The sequence below is a fragment of the Meles meles genome, chromosome X (genome assembly GCF_922984935.1).
Source record: "Meles meles chromosome X, mMelMel3.1 paternal haplotype, whole genome shotgun sequence".
Lineage (NCBI taxonomy): Eukaryota > Metazoa > Chordata > Mammalia > Carnivora > Mustelidae > Meles > Meles meles.
The window spans coordinates 10,762,124-10,785,288 of NC_060087.1; the positions used below are offsets into that span (position 1 = coordinate 10,762,124).

A 23,165-nucleotide genomic window follows, 5' to 3' on the forward strand; every position below is an offset into this window, starting at 1 on the left:
TGTTTTCTGCTTCCCCCAATTCCCCTTTCCCACTTCTTCACCGTATTCCCTTTTCTGCTTCAAACTCCCGTCCCGCCCACCTACCAACAGACTCTCATTTCTAGGGGTCAGACCCTAATCTCCTTCACCTTCCCTGTCTACCCTGATCTCTGTTCTCTCCTGATTGTCATCGCATCCCCCTTTAGCACCCTTTCCGTGAACAGAAAGCCACTCTTTGCCTTTGAACATCAGGCTTGTCCCCTCTTGAATGCCTCTCCCCGACCCCCGCCCCAAGCGACTGAAAAAGGAAACATGCGCACTTCAGAGCTAGGAGCTGTCCGAGTGCTGAAATTTATAGGCTGGGTAAGATCACGTCTCCCGTCTCTCTGTAGCTCTCATTCCAGCACAGGATCTCAGCAATTTTGCCCTCTTCCCCCGTGCCCGCTCTAGCGCGCAGAGTCCTTTCTTCTCTCTCATTTACAACTTCTTTTAAGAAGAGAACATTTTCTAGAGAAAAGGGATTTGCTAAACAGAAAGGACATAAAACAAAAGCCACAGCAACCCGACTTCCAGCATGGCATTGTCACCAGCCCCCTTTGCATGGTGATGCGATTAAGGTAGCGGCATTTTTATTATTCAGGAAAAGCAGCTGGGGAATCCATCAGTTCTAAGGCTTTGTCTTTCCTTGGTTAACTGATGGTCCTGAGCCCCGCTTTGACCTGACCATGATGCCTAGGACTGGCACTTTTTGTTTTTTCTCAGCAAACTGTACAAACCCAAATCTCTTTTTGATTTTCAAGGAAACTAGATTCCTGCCAGATTTTGAATCTGGACAATAAATAGATACTTTGTCCTAGCTTCTTTCTGGAATCATTTCGGAGATATTTTCCACAAGCATCACAGAAACAGGAATGAACCGGCAGCTAGTGAACATTTTGACAGCCTTGTTTGCATTTTTCTTAGAGACAAACCACTTCAGGTAGGTGAAACGACTTTGCATGCTGATATTTTCCCCCATGAAAACTGTTTGAAAGAGAACGTGTCATACATTTTTATCTATTTTTCTATGCCCTGTACCATATTATTTTAATTTTGAAGAGGAGAGTTATATTTCTTTTGTTCTTTTAAAAGGCGTAATTATGGTGGGAGGGTGGTAAATTTTCAAAGGCAAGTTTTATGATCCATAACCCCACTCTATGCATTTCAACACATTTTCACAGGCAATGTGATATTAAGGAAGTCTAATGAGTTGCATGCTCTTTACATTTCTATATAATGATGATTTTTTTTTTGCTTTCAAATTTCTCTGAAAGTCATTTAAAATGGTTATTGGATGCAATGTTTCTCATATGGTGGAAGTGATTGGATTAATTTACAAGGAGCATGCTCATTTTATATAAAATATAAAAGAACCCTAATTCGTAGTCAACTTGAAACTTCTATTGTATTTCAGCAACTAGATGCATACCATGAGCACTACAATTCAGGAAATTTCTTGAAACATCAAAAATATTTAAAATCTAATTTTACCACTATGTTCCATTGCTCAGTATATTTGGAAACTGAATGCCTACCAAAATTTAATTAATATGACATGTTTGTATTTATCTCTGCATGAGAAATGGACTATCCATAATTAAAATAAGTGGCAAATCATTATTTGCAGGTGTGTATTTTCTACCTAGTTTATAAGTTGTCAAATCAGTTTATACTTCAAATTATCAGATGATTACCAGTAAGTGAAATAGCCATCCTAATGGCAGAGGTTCTAAGACAGCATAGAGACAGGAGATGTTCATACAGCAAAGTGTAGGACTCTTCATTTAATTTTCACTAGATTTTATGGTATTTTTTTTACAGAACCAAGATAAATGGAACATATAGCTAATGTTACGAGTACTGGGAAAACCCACTATGTTCCTTTCAGGTTCACACCTACTATGATTAAGAAAAACCGTAGGCTGGGTTTCATTAGAAGCATCATCATCACCATCATCATCATCACCATCCTTACCACCACCACCACCACCACCATCATAATTAAATAAAACTTGATTAATCAGATGAATCTGCATATGGGAATGTGAGTATTTTTAGATGATTGTATCAATTTTTAACTCCTACCAAATGTTTAAATCCTCTGCACTTAATACTTTGCATTTAATACTACTTTGAAAAACTGGCAAAAATGTGGTGTTTTCTCAGTGACAGAATTAACAAGATTATTTGTTAAACTATTAAAAATAAAGCTTGTAAAATATTATGCCTTAGGGAAGAAATAGACATTCAGTCAACCACTATGTATTGTGAAAGAATTCATTTCACTACAAACCAAATAGGCTCTTTTTATAAGCCCTTTAAGGAAAATGAAAATATGAGAAATTTTCCAATCAACATTTAGTGTTTGTGATAATGCAGAAGAGAAAATGATTTAGAAGTTCTTTTTCATGACTACTTTACTGGAGAGTGAACAATTTAAATGCTAATATATAAATAACACCTGATAAAATAATAGAAGTACAGACACACTTATTGTTGACCTATTTTAGAATGAAGTTAAATTTCCAAGTGAAGCCTTTCTTTTAGACAATGCATTGAAAATTATTAATAGTTGATAGCTAGAATAGAATCTAGCAGGTGAGAAAATAAGCAATGGAATAATTAGTTCACTGTTTACTTTGTTCTGCCCATCTTATTATATGTTTCCAATAAAAAGTAGAGGATTTATATTCAGGGTTAAAATGCTGGAAGAATTGTTGAGAGTCATGGGGGGATGATTTTAAGACAATCACATTTTAGAAATTATCATCTTCATTTCTCTGATGAGTCCAGAAAGAAACAGCTTTAACTATAAGTCCATAAAATCTACAAAATAAGCTATGCATGTAGTATCATCTTAAACATCTTTATGGCTATAGTTTGGACATCTGGGAGATATGACTCAGGATTTCTAACTCTCATCATTTAAAGTTAACTTTAGAGAATGTACAAATTCTGAAGTTGACCAAAGAGTTTTTAATTTTCTGTTCCTTCGTACTAACATAACACATATGTTAACAAAACATGATGTCAAACATTCTGTGAGCCTTAGCTCTCAAGCATCGAGAATGAAATTGTTGCTAAAAAAAGTTGATGATGTGTTTAGGACGGCTTTCTGCAAAGACCATGACTCCAGGTCTGGAAAACAACCTTCGCAGACCCTATCACCTTCAGATTTCTTGGACAAATTAATGGGAAGGACATCAGGATACGATGCAAGAATCAGGCCAAATTTTAAAGGTAGGCTCCATTTAAATTTATGTTAAGCCTATGGGAAATCTAGGTTTTTGAATAATCTGAAATAAGTTATAAGGGCTTTTTATCATAAAATAATGTAGTATTCATTTCATCTGGCATTCTTTTGAGATAGCCAATTTAATAGTTTAAATTTTATACATTGTTTGCCTCTTTTGAAAACTTTCCTCATTAGTATTCTATTCCACAAAGAAAACTAATGTCAGAGATTATTGCTACATTCCCTTTTTTGATCCTAAGTGGGAGAATGACTGGAAATGACTCCAAGAGTAAATGATGGATTTGATTTATATGTGTGTCTACCAGGAATCACTCAAGATTCAATGATTATTCAAAATCTTTGGTTTCCGTTTTAAATACCTACTCCCAAAGTGAAGTTAGAATCTCAATATAAAACGTGCCATTTTACACACTTTCAGGCCTCTCTCATTTCTCAACATTGTGGCAAGAGGCTCTAATTGAATACAGCAGAACTTTTTGGTTTCCTTTTATTTAAACATTTTAATTGTTTATTTGAAATTGTTTATCTAAAATTAACAAATATAGAATTGTAAAGTGCACATGTCAAAGATGGTGGATACTTTCTTTGTTCAATTGGAAGCAAACCAAAAAGTTTGATATTTTTGTTTATTTAACGTTATAAAAATGTAATTAATCATCTGTAAAAATATTTATCTATTTGATTTATTTTTATGCTAAATAAGAACCAATTATTAATGAATGAATTATTTTTGATGTTTTAATTTCTAAATACACATTTTAAACAATTGCATTTTACCTTGTAATTTAAAGTAATGCATTGTGGAGTGCTTATAATATTTTACAAAAGAAGAATCTTATAATATTCTAGATATTATGTTGTAATTCCATTGCTTTGGTTTTGCTTATTAGTGACTTAATTGGATTGCTTTCTTTGAGTTTTGATTAATTTTTATTATTGGCAAATACGAGCATGAAAATTAAATTCTAGATTCATTTCAGCTTTAAATGCTACAACTCTGAATATACCCAGCTAAGGGCACATTTTATAAAGAGTTATGTCATAATTTTGACAAAACAAGTATTTCTGATTTATAGAGTATTTCCAAAAGAAACAACAGAACTAAATTCAAAGCTTGATATTCCTGAAAACAATTTTCATGCTCATCCCATTTCATACTAATTTTGTAGTCATTGCTTTGGAAGTCAATATTTGAAATAAAATCCTATGAGTAACATATTGAGAATGAGCTTTCAATGGGACCACTCATTCTTACATTTATTCACTTAGTCATTCAATAACTTCTGAGTCTGAACTATATGGGAAATCAACTACTGTATGCATTGAAAAGTTGAGAGATGAAACAGGTTTGGGTGCTATCGTCAAAAATTTTAGTGGGGAGGGCAGATGTTATATGAATATTTATAAAGTAATATATATTATGAGACAGAAATAGTTAAGTAGTTAAGAGTTAAGTAACATGAGGAAGTACAGATAAAATGCTACAGGATTCCAACAAATGAAGAGATGATTTCCTGTTAAGCTATTCATGGAAGGTTTCATAGAGAAGGCCCAGAGATGGAAAATCATTTCAAATTTATGTGGATCTTGTTTAATAGCAGCTATTATTCATTATTTTCTAGAAGTCACTTTTCGAAAGGGGAGAAAAGTGCAGAGTAATAAACAAACACCCATGTTGCCATTTGCTACTTTAAATGACCACATAGAATGAGCAATCACTTTCACACAGCTTTTTTTCTCATTCTTCTGGGGTTGTCACCCTTTGGAAACAACATTTCTCATGATCCTAAAGGATAAATAAATGGAGAGATTATCAAGTGTAGGAAAGCATGGCCATGTTTTTGAGATTTTTTTCACTGCTTAAAGACCTGAGCACAGGATGTTTTAAAGGCTTATAAAAGGGAAATGGGGTAGATATCCTTTAAGATTCGAACATTAATGGATTTCACTGAGTTTTGTCTCCCACTCCCTTTAACTCTCCTCCTCAATGAACCCTGATCCTCTTTCATAAATGTTATTTACATGAACCATTTATCGAAGGTTAATTACATAACAGCTCCCACAATTCTCTTTATTCAGAGAATCTTGGATCTTCCTGGATATAAAACATTCCCCATTATTTTAGAGTAAAATAATTCTCACTCCTTGGTATTCCCATGAAACTTCATATGTCTAATATGGTTCTTTTGCATATTTATGTTTTATCAACCCCACCCCACACTGCATCTGAGAGGAGAGGGTTGTATATAGAGTTATATATAGAGAGAGTTATATATATGCACACACAGACAAACACAAAGATGCACACATACACAATGTAGTTAAGGAAGTCATCATTTCTCTGGAATAAGGATATAAGGACCAAGAAAGAGAGGAAAATGTAGATCATTTATGAAGATTAGTGTGACCAATTAGTTGTAGTAGACATTGAGGGTAGGAACTTTTGAGGAACCAACCAGTGGTCACAGTGACTAGCAAAGATGATCTTAGTTGAGCTGAGGAGAAAGAAATAAAAGAGATCATAGGGAACTTGTAACAGTGAGGAGGCTAGGAAGAACACTATAGACTTACTGTAACTTACTATGGTTGATTAGCAATGTACCAATGAGAAATTTTATATAGTAGGTAGAAATGAAGGATGATTAGGAAATGTGACTGTATCTAGACAGTGACAGGCATGCTGTAAATGCTAAAAACCAAATGGCCATAAAAACAATGAACATGATGATGATGATGACTTTGAAAACAACAATAGTAATTAATAAGAGGACAGAAGGGCAAGATTTGACCACAAAAATAAAAGCAAGAGTGAAATATGGGTGGTTGAGGTACAAGGAATGGCTTTTCTAGATGTGTTATTAAATATTAGTTCTTCTCTGTTTTCCTTGCTGCCATACAGTGGCAAGGGAAAAGGAAATGCATACACATAATTTTTCTTATTGGAAGGAATCTTTCCTGTATACTTTCAAGTCATTAAAATATTTCATGTCTATTCCATATCCCTGATGGCCTCTGAAGGATGTCATAATGGGCATATACACAAGAAAGCCAATGTATGTAAGCTAGAAAAGGGGACCAGAAATGAATCAGACTTAGGCTCTGTAATTGAGAGCCATTCTTAGAAACTACAGGGAAAAAATAGCTTTTCTGATGTGCTGAAGCTCAAGTGTATAAACAAAGTCATGAGTCAGATTTGCCAGTTGCGTTCTATCTATAAGATCCATAGAGACCTGGGTCAGATCTTGTCAAAACACAAATTTTCAAAATCTTCAGTTCAGATGAAAACACAAGCTAAGTCCATTCACAATTACCTGGTTCTGAAATCATGGTAAATATTGATTCTATGTCAACAGAGGGGTCACTTTCCCCACTTGGGTGATTTGTCTCATTGTCGGTTGATTTATCATGGTGTTACTCCATCATCGTATCAGATACTCCTTTGTCAGTGTTATTGCATCTTGAGAATGCCACTTTAAACATTAAGCTTTTAAGGAGGCCAAATGAAATGCTCAAACCTGGGCAAAATACATTAGTTCTGATTCTGTCTCTTTGAAACAAAGCCTTTATCTATTTTAATGAAATTTTCTTTGAAAATAAAATTAGAGTTATATCCTAAATTTCATCCCAATGTGAATAAATACATTCCACTATAGCATTCATTTTGGAATAGGATCTGGAATGGATGATGCCAGGAGATAATTATTCACTCCACTTCTTTGTGCATGCCATGCACACTAATTTTTTTCTATGTCTGGAGACCTAAATTTGAAAGTGTGATGTGTGACATTAAAACCTACATTTGCATGCAATATGGTTTCCTTCATCTTCTAAGGAGTTATCAGCTCAAGAGGTGTTTCAGATACAAGTAGAAATAGGCCCACTTTCAAAAAACTAGAGGTTCAGGTTTCTTCCCTTGGAAATTCTATTTATTGTCTGTAGCCAAGTGGAGCTCAAGCTCAAATGTTGTGCTTGCCAATCCCTGTAGGGGGTGGCTTGAGCACAAATGTCCAGCAGGGACATTTGGAAAGGGTGATTCTCTCAGTTAGGGATAATGCAGCCCCAGCATGATCATTTCTTTGATCGCCCTGGTAGATGCGGGCATCAGATGTTACTATGTTTTCCGAGAAAAAGAACAGAATGCTTGCAAGTATCAGAAGTATTTGACTTGAATGCAGGAAGTTGCAGAAAGAGTGCAGCCATTTTTAGAACAAAGCAATAGGAGATAAAAAGGAGAAAAGTATTATTGAAATGAAAGACTGGAGGTAACAAAGGGAAATTTACATATGACAGTTTTGTTCAGAAATGATGTTGATGAAGATTTTTGAACATCTGAAGTCCATTGGTTGTGTCACAATCTAGCTTTTCTCTGGTGTATGGACACCAACCAACACATTTGTATATACTAGGCTTCTACTATTGGCCTACAAGGTGCTTGTAGTATGAGGTGACATCAGGAAGGAGACGTCTATAATATTCTAATAGGCTCTGGCAAAGTAAATGTTTTCCAGTCCATGGTGACAGAGGGGTCCTAGACTTGGATTCAGAAAACCCAAGTTCATGTCCTTTTTGAGAAAAGATATCTTCATCTTTCCATGCCTTATGTTTTCTTCTACCTTTGCATTTGAGTTGTTCTGAGCATCAAATGAGATCATGCATCTGAATGATTTGTTTTTAACTATTAAGTTTATTGCAAATATTTGAATTATCAGTCCCTATTACTAGCCCCTCATTTCTCTTTTGTAACCGGCGCTGATGATATATTGTCAAAGCTAACCCTTTATGGTGGTTGGGGTCTTATAATTGCTTGATTTTTTTAATGGTATAAAAACAAGTCAGAAAAGTTCAGTGCCTTAGAATCCTATTGCAGTAATCAGAACATAGACATCATGTGTCTCAGCTGGTTCTCCTTTTATTCGGTTGGTGGGAAGATTTCCAACCTGAAAAAGCTATTTCATATTCCTAAATATGAAACAAAGAGGGAGCCATTTGTGGGAAGGAATTATCTTTATCCATTCAAATCCCATCCCTGATTATTTTCTTGGACTCATTTTTAAATGAACCAAGGAAAAGAAAGAACCAATTTTACTTAGTCCTTGAAAGAAGGACCCTAAACTTAACTGAAGATATATGACTGTCATTTCTTATATAATTTCTTGTCCAGTTATTGCACTTGCAAGGGTCACTGCACAAGCATGCAGAATTGATTTTTTATTTTAGAGTAAGTATTTTGAAGAGAACATTTGGTCTCTACAACGTGGCAGGTTAAGAGCAATAGAAATGGAAGCTCATAATTGAGTTTTTGAGAATGTATTGTTTTGCTCCTTGGTTGATTCTGGGTAACTTTATATCCTTAATTTCATTAATGAAAGAGCTTAAACATTTTATCCTAATCTCTATAGTGCTGCTTGTCCACCTTGAAGGACAATTCTGTCTATTTTACTGATAATAGAGACTTCATTTTTTTTTAAAAAAGATAACAGCATTGATATTGGGATATCTTGGTACTTAATGACTGGACACTATAATGTGTCCACTTAGGGTTATCCGCTTTAGACTGCGAAAAAAATCATCATTTGTTTGTTCTTGGTAGTGTTGACTTTTTTTTTTTTTGGTGTGTTGGATTACATGTTTGGAATAGGGTCTTAAAAATGGAAATATAGTTGATCAAGCCTCATAACAACAAGGTCTTTGGAAGCGTTCTGGGTTATCTTTGGAGTTAACACCTGTGAGGCTGTCCTGACTGTGGCACACAGCATTTTCTCACTGACTTCTTTCTTGAGAGGGCTCCTCTGGACACTTATGACTGATTGTAGACATTTTTCGCCATGTGAAATGCTTACTAAAGGAAGGACCTTCACAAAAGGAATAGGTCTCTAAGTGATATTCTTAAGTGAGCAGGACATTTAAAAATAAAGTCACTGGTTACCCTCTTGGAGTCTAGTCTGGCTAGCCCCCCAAATGTGGTCATGGGGCAAGGACAAGAGAAAAGCTGGACACTGCCTTGGACTCATGCCATATCCTTATGAACGTGAGTATATCAAATGGTGTCTCTATTTTCTTAACATGTTTATCCAAGAGGCCAAAATCCTGGATCAAGTCAAAATATGGAAAGACAATGGGCAATTACCACGAATGTGACTGCCTAAGTTTTGTTTTCTTTTTTTTTTTTAAAGATTTTATGAGAGAGATAGATAGAGAGCACAAACAGGGGGAACAGGAGAGGGAGAAGCAGGTTTCCCACTGAGCAGAGAGTCCAATGTGGGACTCAATCCCAGAACCCTGGGATCATCACCTGAGCTGAAGGCAGACACCAACCGACTGAGCCACCCAGGCAGCCTCTAAGTTTGTTTTTGACTTCTTCTTTTTCTCTGATGGGAGAGGGGGCCATATTTTCTTGAGGAAAAATAAGCTACACCTGCCCATGCATTTTCAAAGCAACAGAATAAATCTGTGGCAAGGGAGCATCTATGTGGGCACAAACAAATTACACATAATGGTTTACATCTTTATACTGCAGTCTAAACACAATTCGTTTGTTTGTTCCTCTTAAATAGTGAGTAATTACTATTACTTGCTAAGTATACAGTGGTAAACAAAAATTCAAGCTTTTAAATGTCTGTTTTTACTTCATTAAAAACTGGAATATAATTTGTAAATTGAGTTCTGTATCATCCAGGACCTCTGCAGGAAAGAAATGGCACACTTTAATGGGGTATGAGAGGGTTTGGAAACCAATCCCCAAAAGAGAGTTTAGTACTTCAAGACCTGAAGAAGCAAGGGAGGGAAAGGTCACCAGGAAGTAGAGAATGTGGCTACACAGACAGACCACCTAATGAGATCTGTAGAGCACTGTAGTCAATCAGTGCTGTCCTAGCAGGGAGAAAGCTAGAGAATAAATATTTAGACCTCACTCTCCTCTGTATTTCATTTTCTCGTGGGAGTCTCATTGGCCAAATCCAATTAGAAGTCAGAGAGCAGGGGCACCTGGGTGGCTCAGTGGGTTAAGCCTCTGCCTTTGGCTCAGGTCGTGATCTCAGGGTCCTGGGATGGAGCCCCACATCGGGCTCTCTGCTTGGCGGGGAGCCTGCTTCCTCCTCTCTCTCTCTCTGCCTGCCTCTCTGCCTACTTGTGATCTCTCTCTGTCAAATAAATAAATAAATAAATCTTAAAAAAAAAAAAGAAGTCAGAGAGCAAGGGAGCTCAAAGGTGCAAACTCAAAACGTCAGCTTCCCAAGGTACAGAAAAGAACAGGAAAAAGAAGAGCATGTCTCTGAGCAGGAAATGGAAGATAACAACACAAAACCAACATAAGAGCAAAGACATCCCTCAGTCTTCAGGTGGTGGACCAAAAAATCATTTATCAAAAAATGATAATCAGTTCAGTTAGTCTTCCTTTATCAGTCTTGGGAAAGAAGGGAAATGAGAGAGGGGTATTGTTGGGATAAATTATCCCAATATTTACTGATACCTCCAAAGGCAGAGAAGAGAGATGAAGATAATGTAAGGTGATAGTTCCTTCTCCTAAACAGACATCTGAAAGAGGTGCAACCAATGGAATGGTATGTGTGCATATGTGTCTGTGTGTGTGTGTGTGTGTGTGTGTGTGTGTGAGAGAGAGAGAGAGAGAGAGAGAGAGAAAGCTTCTGCAGAGTATATGAAAATAATTAATGTAGTTTCCTGTCTATCTAATATGTGTCTACATTTGCCAATACTGTATTGTTGTGCTTGCTCCATGGCGATCCTCTACAGGCGCCTTCTGCTGGGTGTGTGGTGGGCTTAGATTTGAGCATAAGACTTAATGTCAAGTCTCTTTGGGGCAGCATTTCTGAGACACATGCTTTCCCTCTGTGCTCTTCTGTTCTACACAGAGCTGTAGAGAGTTAGAAGAAGAGGAGATTAGGTGGAGGTTAGAAGAGCACGAAGACCAGGGCAGAGTGGTGTGCATTTCAAAGAAATGGCAAGGCTGAAGGAACAGTTGCTTGTTTTCCACTCCTTGTTGGTTTGATTACTGCACCTGAAATACAGCTACTTATCATGGCAAGTCTGCTACTTTAGGAAAATCTCAGAACCACTTTGCCATGTAATTTTTCTTTTATTTTTAAAACCCAAGTGTATATAGAAGATAATATAATCTATCATTTTCTGATTTATTTACATTTAAATACTTCAAGATGTTGATTTCTAAGAACCACTTCATGTTTAAGAAGGCAGTTGAGATTTCTTTTGCCAGGTTTTCTCTTAGAAAAAGCATTTTTTTGCCTCCCAAATATATTCAGGAAACAAGGGGTCAATGTATTTAGCTTTGAACCTCAAAGTCTCTGAAAAGTGAATGATACACACATGTGGCAAACCACACTGGAACAACTCATTAGATGTATTTAATAAATACAGTGTGAAATACTCACAGTGGAATTCTTATATGCTACTTTTTCCTTTTGGGTTAACTCTGGTTTTAGTACTTCAGTGTTGTAGAGACTATGTGATGTCTTTCTCAAACAATGCTTTTCAGAACACCTGTTCCAGAGCCATCTGAGTCCTGTTAAAAAAGCACATACCTGGGCCCCACACTGCCCCAGCTCTACCTCTCCAGAATTGCTGAATGATGGGATCTTAAAATATTCACTTGAACAAATTCATAACTCCTCACACCTTAAGCACTATAAGACCAGAATGAGAAAATGTTGCCCTTGTGTCTGAAGGATAATATTTTTCTTGTAGTATTTTTCCCAAGATACTCTATGCCAGGGATTGCCTTACTAAATAAAGGGGGGATGAAATACCACAGGTGAAAAAAATAAAAAGGAAACTGAGACTCATGAGGACTGGTTTTAACTCTAGTTTTGTCAGCTGTAACCTGGAGCACACCACCTAACCTTTCTAGGATTCATTTTTGTCACCTCCAAAAATAAAGGACTTGAGGCAAGATGTCTTTGTCACTTCCAACATTGATAGTCCCTGGTCTTTATATTCTAAATTAAAATTCTGTGGTATGTGCTTTTATAAATTATTAATTCAACCACAGAAGAGCTTGGATACATCCAATTTTTCTAGGGAATTGGTCTTTCCTCTGAGAAATATTAATTCTGCGTAGATTTTTTTTCAGTTGCTCATTTCTTATTTCAATTCCCAATATTTCAAGGATGATCATTATTCTACGGAAAGACTCTGGAAACTTACAAGAGGATTACTGAAGAAATAAGCCATTTACATTTTTTTCTTGCATTTAGTTTGGTGGTAGCAAATTCATGTACAGAGGCTGCTTCTGGGAAAAGTAGCTGCCATGTTTCTTTTCTTTAGTTCAGCATCTGGCCAAAAATGTTTCTCAAAACATTAGTCCCACAAAATGTTCTCAGATAAAAGGTTTAAAATGGAAAAGTGGAAAATAAAAATGTGAAATTTTACAAAACAACCTCTGAGAGAGTCCCAGTATCCACTAACATATTAAAAGTTTAGAGAAAACTTGCAGTAAAAATACACAAATATTTTTAAAACTTTTTTTTACATAGGTGCGTATCCTATACTTATTTGATCATGGATTTCTTAAATGAGTCACATTCTGGGGAACTGAGGTTTCATGGAATATCTTTTGGAAAATGTGGTCTTGGGAAAATCCATAAATCTAAATGATTTTTTTGCCCTGAAAATTGATGATGATGATGATGATGATGGGAAACCTATAATGCTCTGCTGGAAAGATAATATCCATAAGAGTGAGAAGGCCTCTGCATTCAGTAAATGTGGCTTTCATTTTGATACATGGTCAACATTAGCATTCTGCTGCCACAAGAGAATTACTCTACTAGTTAAAATATTATTGCAGGCTATTTATCTCCTGCTTCATTTACATAAATAAATGAGCAAACAGAGACATTTTGAAAAAAACAAACATCGAAGACAAAAGAAACTACGTTAGTCAATACAGCAAAATACTTTGATCTGATAATCATCTGTTTTAGTCTTTATGATTCTTGAATGCTGAATGACCAATACACATTTAAACAAGTGACTTTTAACCTTGAACTAAAGACATTTCTTCAGCAGGCTATGACAAAGTTTAATGCCTGTATGAGGGATTTCCTTTTGGATTGCCATCTTCTCTTTCAGGCAGTTTTCCAAGATGGGTAAATCTTATGGTTATATAATTTCCAACCAACTGTTTATTTAGAATTTTTTCCCATCACCTCCTTGAAATGAAATTTTTCAAATTTGAATCCATACTAAAAAAACTCACATTTAAAAAACTGAAATTATGCAAGATTTATCTTAAATAACTTGTATAGATTTACAATCAAAGTCTTCATTTTTTAGCAATAAAATATATTCTATATTAGTCTTCTCAAAATTAATCATATTTCATACTTACATATGTGAATTCCCAGGAAAAACTATTGAAAATTGTTTTCAATAAAGATGATGGAGAAATAAATGTCTTTGAACTAATCACTAAATGTCTTGAAAAAATATTATATATATTTATATATTATATTATTATATATAGAGGTATATATATTTTATATATTGTATATATTATGTATATATATACAATTTATATACATATGTCTTTATTACTAGTTCTTCCCCCATGCTTTCTCTGAGAGAGTTTGTCAAATGCCCAAGTATGACTTTTTTCTTCTTGTTTCTTACTCCAGGATCTTAGGAGGAAATAGAGAAAAAAGTAGGGGTTGGGAAGTATTAAAGCTACCTTAGATTTAACCAATGGCTCCTGATCCATGTCATTTATTTCATACAGTAGGTGAAGACACATTGATGATGGAGCCACTACACATTCTGTATGAGACTAGTACTTCATTTGAAACACTGCTTCAAAGTATCCACAGTGAGGGCATTGGCGTTGCTGACATTCCACTGTACAACCCACAGATAACGCGATACCAATTTTTCAGCTTTTCTGGTGATTGAGGGTTGGCAGTCTTAGATATACAGCACCTTGGAGAGTAACTGAGTGAAGATTAATGAAGTTCTTCAGCCTACACAGTTTGCTTACTCTTAAATTTTGTTTCATATAGCCTGGGTGACTGACTCAGATTCCTTGATTCCTTATTATCATTTGCTCCTGATGTCACTGCTGCTTCTCCATTTCTAGGAGGCAGACAGTTGCATTAGATATTATGGGACTGAGGAGAAGACTTTGGTGAATCCTTAGTTACAGAAGTCAGGAAATACGAACAAGAAGATAACATTTTCTCCAGTATTCTGAGATTTGCTTTCAAAATGAAGTATATAGTATCTTCCCCAAATAAAAAAATTTAAGAAGAGATCATGTCTCTTTGAAAGGAAATGTCACATAGGACCAATGCCATGTCTTAGGAAAACTGGCACCAAAATGTCCATTTTTTTTTCAGGAGAATTTTTGATAGATAAAATGCCACTCTGCTTCTTCTAAAATTTGAGATCATAGCTTGTTAGCAACAAAGTTGCTACACTATTCAGTATTTATTTTCTCTGGAGTATTCCTATTTTGTTATCTAGAATTAGTGCCCACTCTGTGACCAGCAGCATACTCAACCTAATCCTTACCAAATTAATCCTATATTAGCAGGCCTATTTTTTCCAGCTCTCCAAAGATAGGAGGAATTACCCACAGTTTGGAATCCATGTTCCTTTTATTTCCCCCCAAGTACTACCTACATTTCCAATATTCACATTTGTTTATTAGGCACATATGCCTCATTTAAGCTCATCCTTTATTCAAATCTTCTGAACAGATATTCCCACTTAAAACCCAACAGGTGGCTTCCTGTTCCATAGATCTCCTGATGCCAACCAAGTTTAAAAATGCTGGGCTTTCAGGAAAGTGTATGAATTTGTGACTTGGGGCAAATATCCTAAAGCCCATTTTAAAAAGGATTTCCTCAGCAAGAGAACACAGTTATTGCAAGGAAAAAATCCCACATTTCTACTTGTGAGACAGACTCAGCGAACAGCATAATTATACGCACATTTTTTATTTCCTGCCTACTTTTGCAACCGGGTTTGCATAGGGCACCTGGGTGAAGCGTCTTCCATAGCACCCACTCACCCCAACTGAGTTCATTTAAGAGGTGTCAATGTACAGTTAACAGCAAAACAGCTTGGGTGAAGGAATCTTTGCGGAGCTCAGCAGCAGTGGATTGACGCGTGAAGCTTCCATGATTGAGTTATGATTCCTCCGCCATGGGACCTTTCTCATTCCTCTATACATTAAAAGAACATTATTATATAAGAATCTGGACCCAGGTGCTAACACTATGGGCCATAATAAACTGTGCATATGTAAAGTCTCAAATGAGTGAGTATCCCTCAGTGTCTAACTTTTTGTATAAATGTCAGAATAAATTATCTGCTTCAGCGAGAGCAACACAGTTGAGGGCACTAACAAAAAGTGTCCATCAGTGACATCGTGAAATATACCATATAAATTGCAAAATGACACCTTTGAAAAAAGTTATTTACTGCTGAGTAAAAGTTATTTACTGCTGTGGCAGGTGCAAAGAAGGCAAAGAAATAGAGAATGGATAATAAATAGATTCTAAAGGCAAGCTAAGATCAGAAATAAACTCCTATACTTTTTTTAGAAAATTCATAGTGCAGCTGCTCTGGGATGCCTGATTGGCTATATCCTTATCTGAATGCACAGGAAAAGCAAGCTGAGCTGTCATCCAAGAGAGTGCAGAGCTCAAAATACTAGTATCCTCGATGTTCCAGGCCTCTCACGACTCTTGAAGTTCTCCTGGGACTTATCACTTCCTTATACACCTGCACATGGCTTATAAAGATCTTCATGGTTAGATTTTTGACTACAACTATCTGAGGTTAGATTTCTGAGAAGCAGGCCTTGTGTGCAAGTAATTTATTAAGGATAAGTGATCAGGAGAGACAGATAAGAGAGTGATAAAGTCAGAAAAGAATGGGGGGGACCCCATACGGATGTGATCTCAGACAAAGACCAACAGAAGGAGGGGTCAACCTGATCCCAGAGTTTCCGGGGAAACTCTTCAGTGTAAGCTGCATCCTGGGGTTTTCCTGACCGGAGGCAAAAGACCTGGCTTTTCATATTCCCCTCTGTCAGTTACTGAGTAAAGACTGCCCTCAGGGTGCATGTCGGTGGGTGGGGAGAGTAAATTTCCCAAATGCTTCTATCTCTTTTCATGTGGGCAAAGGGACCCCCGGTAGCCCTAGGACAGTCCTCTATGAAAGGCCACGTGTTCTGGCTACTGGAAGCAAAAGCACACTGAGGTAAGAGGCACAAAATGATAAATGGAATCAAAGGAATCTAGGTGGAGAATCAATATTGTCCATTTCAACATGACCATTCCACATTTCCAGCCATGCCCTCCCATTCTGTTCTAGCCTCAGTGCTGTGGCTTGTTCCTCCAACTTTTTCTCTGTGGTGCTCTGGACTTTCATTTACCTTCACTGTGCCTGGCTTTCCAGCAGCCTAATGCCCACGCGTCCTACAGCCCTCAGCATCCATACCATTGCTTCTAGAAAGCCTCTTTTCAACTACCTAACTCCAACCTGTCCTTCATTCTCAGTCTATAATCTCTATTGTGATTGGCGGCTTCCTGGTCTCTTTCCCTCCTAGACTAGTTCAAGGAGGCCAGAGATTGGGCTTATCTCATTCTCCACTGTACCTGCAATATCTGACAGTAGGTCAGGCCAATAAACATTTATCAAATGAATAGAAAAACTTATAATACCAATCTTTACTCATAGAATCTGTAATAAAACAAAGTTGGGTGTGAACCATTGAACTAAAATAATAAATTATTATGTGGTAATAGTTGTGATTTTTTTAAATGCATGAAGTTTTCTCCCATACATTATCTCATCTGACTCCTTATGCATTTCTCAGAATGGAAGATGGCTGGAATTTTGTTTACCATTTTCCTTATTTAGGGGGAAGAACAAAGTTATTTTGCTGCCAGACACGACTTAGATCTACACTACCTTTCCAAACAGATAAAATCTAAGATGGAGTAGAATGTAGGTCATCATTTAAAGAATGAAGATAAAGACACTCAATCTGTAATACTTTGTTGAATGTATTTTTAAAGATTTATTATTTATTTGAGGAGGGAGGAAGAAAGAGAGAATGTGTGCTCACATTGAATTTATTTTTAATGTAACTGCTCCCCTTTCTATTTCAGGGTAAGTCTAATTTATCTTTGAAGTCTCAGGTTTTTATGCATTTCCTGTCTTTATGGGAGCTTAATAAATGTTTAATGTTGAGTTAGTGGATTCACTCACATATAGATACATATCAAGTATTCTTTGTGCATTTGTCACTGTGCTAGGCACCGAGTAGAGGAGAATTAAAAGGAGAATTTTTAATTTACCAGCATTCTAACCTCCAACCTTTCTAGCCCACCTCCTTCTACCTTACCACTATTCCAGGGTCAATATCCCATGTATAAAAAGCTTTATTTTCCATGCCCAGTTCTGAACAGGAATGTATGGTGGCATCAAACATACCCAAATAAGATCCACTGGCCTGAGACAACTTTCTACTCAATGTCTGCAGTGTTTAGTAAATAAAACCAGTGTACGCAAATGATACTCATTGTGACTATTGGACACACCTGAATTACCAGTAAGTTCCAATTGGTAAAGTACTGTCAGATTCCCTTCAGGGTTATAGCCCATAACTCCTTCCAACCATTGAGTTTGTTGTTGATTTTCCTCTAAAATTCCCCTTTTGAGCCTCATCTTCCAGCTTCATCAAAAATCTAAGAAAGGCTTTTAAGGCATAGGATTCTCCCAGATTATGAGGCAATGGACAAAAAAATTTTCACAAAGCCTAGGAAGCCCAACTAAGGCACCTACTACTAATGATAATCTTCATATTTCTTTGGAGAGTCCTTTATATGTGAGAGGTCAGTCTACAGAGGAGAAAAAAAAAGTAGCTCTAGGCTTCATAAAAGAGGTGATGTTTGAATTGGGTCTTGAAAGATAAGTAGGTATTCAATGAATTAAAAAGCAAATTTCAGATAGGAAACTCTCGATGTCCAGAAAGAAAATGGCTAGATTGGAGGATAACAAAAGATGAGTATACCTAGAGGAAGTACAAAGGGGGGGTTTCATAGAAAATGGGGTTAGAGAATGAAGTTAGGGCCAGAGTATTAAGGAGAATATTACAGCATTTAAATCCAACCATAGATAACAGGAAGGCTACAAGGTTTTGTTTTTTTTTAAAGATTTTTTATTTATTTACTTGACAGATCACAAGTAGGCAGAGAGGCAGGTAGAGAGAGAGAGGTAAGCAGGCTCCCTACTGAGCAGAGAGCCCAATTCGGGGCTTGATCCCAGGACCCTGAGATCATGACCTGAGCCGAAGGCAGAGGCTTTAACCCATTGAGCCACCCAGGTGCCCCAGCTACAAGGTTTTTAAACAGAGAAGGTGCATAATTAAATGTGGTTTCTAAGAAGATAACTCAAGATACATTTCAAATGATATACTAGAAAAAGGGGAAATCAAGGTCCCATGACAATCACCCACAAGAGAGAAACAGTGAAGGTTTAGGCTTAGGCAGTGACAATGGGATTAGAAAGCAGAAACCAGATTAACATAATAAATTTAAAGCCAAATTGCATTAGAAAAAATATAGAGGGTACAAGAGAACGCACAGTGTTTGACTCAAGTTTCCTGGTTAGGCAGCTGATCAGATGGTGATTTTGTTTACCCAAAGAGGAGATATAAAGGAAAGAAGATGCTGAAGGAGGAAGATAAGAAGAGTTCAGCTTTGGAAATGTTTTTGAGATGACTGTTACAAATCCACACAGAGCTATCTAACCTGTAGTTAAAAATGTTCATTTGAAGCCAAGAAGAGATGTCAGGCTAGAAATGTAAGAATGAGAGTCATGAGAATGTAATAGTATCAACTAAGATTATTCAGTGCCAAAGTACAGAAAGAATAGAGAAGAGTAACAGGATGAAACTTGCATGCATACGGACATTGAGGGAGTGGGGGAAGAGAAGGACTCAATAGGGCGCCTGGGTGGCTCAGTGGTTTAAGCCGCTGCCTTCGGCTCAGGTCATGATCTCAGGGTCCTGGGATCGAGTCCCGCATCGGGCTCTCTGCTCGGCAGGGAGCCTGCTTCCCTCTCACTCTCTCTGCCTGCCTCTCTGCCTACTTGTGATCTCTCTCTGTCAAATAAATAAATAAAATCTTTAAAAAAAAAGAGAGAAGGACTCAATAAAGAGCACCGAGAAGCAGTCATCAGAAAGTCTGGACAAGAACCTGGAAAAGGTGTAGTCACTAAGGTTAAAGGAAGAGAGAGTTTTGTGAATTAGGAAATCAACCATGCCAAGTGCAGCAGGAATGTTGTATAGAAAGAGGTGAGGAAATAGACCATTGGATTTTCTCACTGGGACATTTTTTACCTTAGCAAGGGCAAAATTTCTCTAGAATAGGGAGACGAAAGCTTAGACTGTATCTGGTTGTTGAGTGAATGAGATTTCAGAAAGTGGAGAAAAGAGTATGTAGACTTTTCATTTAAAAGACTAATGCCGGGCACCTGGGTGCCTCAATTAAGCCTCTGCCTGGGGGATCTCAGGGTCCCCCATGAGCCCCGCATCAGCTCTCTGCTCAGCAGGAAGCCTGCTTCTCCCTCTCTCTCTGCCTGCCTTCCTCTCTGCCTACTTGTGATCTCTGTCAAATAAATAAATAAATAAAATCTTAAAAAAAAAAAAAAGACTAATGCCAGGGTAGAAAAGGGAGATCAGATATTGTCTTACAGAGTTTGAGAGAAGGGAGGATTTTGTTTTGTCCTGTTTTTAATATTAAGATGAGAAGAATGCATTTGTGAAATAAGGGAAAAGTGGATTGACAGTGCAAGAAATATAGAAGATAACTGATGAAGCAGAGTTCTGGAAAGGACAGAAGGGAGCAATGTCATGAGGACAGATGGAGAGATTACTCGTGCACTCAAGGAGAAATATCACTTCCTTCAACAGTAAGTTTTACAGGTGGAGAGGAAGGAATTCAGGGTAGGTTCATATCTAACGGCTTCTATTTTCTTGGGCTCCAACATCTCCCACAGAGGAGTCGCTGCCCCTAGCATGGGCTGGTCCCTAATGGTGTATAGTCACCATTAAGCTGGAAAAGAGCAGCAGATACTTGGTTTTGTCTTTTTCTTTTTAGAGCTAGAGAGAGAGAATGGAACATAGGGGCAGAGAATCTGAAGACATAGGGTTTGATCTCACAACCCTAAGATCATGACCTGAGCTGAAATCAAGAAACAGATGCTTAACTGACTTAGCCACCCAAGCATCCCATGGTGATTTGTCTTAATGGTCCTTTTTACTATCAGGAAGGTCCACCTAGACATTTAGAAAGATTTGTAAAATTTAAATGCATCATAAAAAGTGTTTTCTACTAAAAATACACATCAATAGGCTTACTGGTTAGAGAGATTTTTTAAAAAACATTTTAAACCTAAGACCAAGAAGATGAAGCCAGAAGGGATTATTTGTCCCTCAGGAAAAAAGATGAGGAAGTAAAGGGGCTCAGTGTCCAAGATACCCATCATTTGCCTTCTTGGCCAACCCTTTATTGCTTGCTGCGTCTATCCATATATTTCACACCATTTTTCATTGTAGGGGCCCAGAAAGAGTTAATAACAATAATATTAGTTTACATTACTTGAGTCCTTACCATGTATCAAGCATTCTTCTAAACACTTTGCATATTCATTCACTGAATCCTTCTAATACCTTATCCATTTTATTATTATCCCTATTTTACAGAGGAGGAAACTGAGAAAAGAGAGCACAGTGGTCTTTCATAGTCCTATGGCTAGAAAGGGTGTAGAGCTAGCTTTCAAGCCCAGGTTGTATGCTATGAGTCCACCCTTTTACCACTAGTAGGACAGTAAAGGCCTAGAAGATTTGTGTTGTTGTACACCAAGTTCATGAGTCAGACCTGCATCCATTTCTTAATTATACAGCCACGCCGGGGGTTGTGAGTCTGGAGGCTTGCAAGAGGCTTTGAAGCATTTTCCTCAGAATCTGTTTATTATTCAACTTTACATCTTCCAATTCGAGCACATTATTAATCCTTCATAAATATTTGATGAATGATTAAATGAATGAGCAAAGCTGATTTCCCAATCACCCAACGGCTTTCTGCTTGGAATATACTGGAACTAGCTTACGGATCATGGGGGTGGGGAGACAGCTAGTGGCTGAGGAAAGAAGAAGAGATACAGTGGCTGCTTCTTCACAGGTTACACATTCTGTGATTGTTGTCTCTGACTAATGGCATTTTGTAGTCATTTTTTACATCTTCTTTCAGTACAAATTCGTGATGTATTTAAATATATCCCAGAAAAATGCTGACGATGACATACCAAAAGCATCTGGCATTTTCTCTAGTCTGATAGCCTCCTTCCTAGTGCGGTGTACTATCTGGGCCCCAGGAATGTTTTCCTTTAATAATCTCGATCATTTGGACACAGTGGGAACAAATGTTAAGTCTGGGACCTGAAGTCTGCCATTCGATTCCCTTTACGATGACTTCCAACATACACGAAGAGCCCAAGCTTGCAAAGATAACAGGGGAGGGAAGATTTATGTGCTGCTTCCTGGAATAGTGTTCTTTAAGAACAAAGGACACCATTCTCTGAAACAACATACGTGGTCTTTTCGTAAGCAAAAGAAGCAGGGGCTGCTTATGCACAAAGTCAAGTTTACTTTGTAGCAAGGTAAAAATTAATCACAAAGTATTTGGAAGAAGGACTTAGGATGGGCCTAATTCTAGGTTCTTTGGAAACTTATTGAAAGCAGTAACAGGACGGTCACTCTCCTTTCAAAGGGGGCCATCTTGATGAACATATGAAATAAGACACATAAAGCAAGTCTGGGCGGGGCGCCTGGGTGGCTCAGTGGTTTAAGCCGCTGCCTTCGGCTCAGGTCATGATCTCAGGGTCCTGGGATCGAGTCCCGCATTGGGCTCTCTGCTCGGCGGGGAGCCTGCTTCCCTCTCACTCTCTCTGCCTGCCTCTCTGCCTACTTGTGATCTCTCTCTGTCAAATAAATAAATAAAATCTTAAAAAAAAAAAAAAAAAGCAAGTCTGGGCAACACAAGTCAATTCTTTGCTATATAAACATGCAGCTGTGTATGGAATTATGTCACGGACACTAGGTGTTCTGAGTAAGGGAGTTGATGATGGCTGAAGTGTAAGGAAGAGGTAGAACTTTAACTACAGGTAGGGTTACAGTGATCAGTCCCTCATGCTGTGTCAGGCCACATGGTCAGTGTGTTGTGTGCAGGATCTCATTTATTCCCTACAAAACTGACAAGTACTAAGTCACCAATTCCCTACTGGATCTGGATCCAGAAGCTGATGGTCAGAATCCTTCCAGCTGGCACAGCTGGGAGAGGCAGGGCAGCAGGTCAGATTCAGGCTCTCTCGTGCTGGAGCCCACATACTTACCCACTGCACTGTTCCTAACGGTACCCAAGGCAGACTACCAATGTCTGTGTCTGCAAAGGAACAGTGCATTTGACCTGAAGGGAACTTTTGAGGAGGTATGCACGAACTCAGGGTAATCCCCGGAGAGAAGACTCTCATAGTGAGCTTCTTGCCTTTTAACTTGAGGGACTTTCTGCCTCCATTACCTGAGAGTTTGGGAATGGGGCCATTTCTCATCAAAGGATTCTTTTGTACAATGCTGCTCTATTGTGTTTGGCACAACACACAAAATTAGAACCTATTAGAAGCTTCAACAAATCTTGTCTCTAGAGCGAAAGATTAGGAGTACAAACCCTACTGTATTTCTTTAGCAAAGCATCAAGACTCTCATGTCTTTGAATTATAACCCTGCCAAGGTCCCAAAAGTGATGTTCCTGCTTGTTGTCATGAGCTCACAGGAAGTGATGATGTCTAA

The 23,165-nt window shown here is 37.6% G+C and overlaps 1 protein-coding gene across 2 annotated transcripts in view; it reads left to right on the forward strand.

The window, feature by feature from the left end:
• Positions 1-417: 417 nt before the first annotated feature.
• Positions 418-23,165, forward strand: part of GLRA2 (glycine receptor alpha 2) — a 175,270-nt gene continuing 152,522 nt past the window's right edge. For both annotated transcript variants that reach the window (XM_045995593.1, XM_045995594.1), the window contains exons 1-2: positions 418-958; positions 3,125-3,258. In XM_045995593.1, coding sequence (XP_045851549.1) covers positions 891-958; positions 3,125-3,258 — 202 coding nt within the window. In that variant the 5' untranslated portion in view covers positions 418-890. The remainder of the gene's footprint in view (positions 959-3,124; positions 3,259-23,165) is intronic.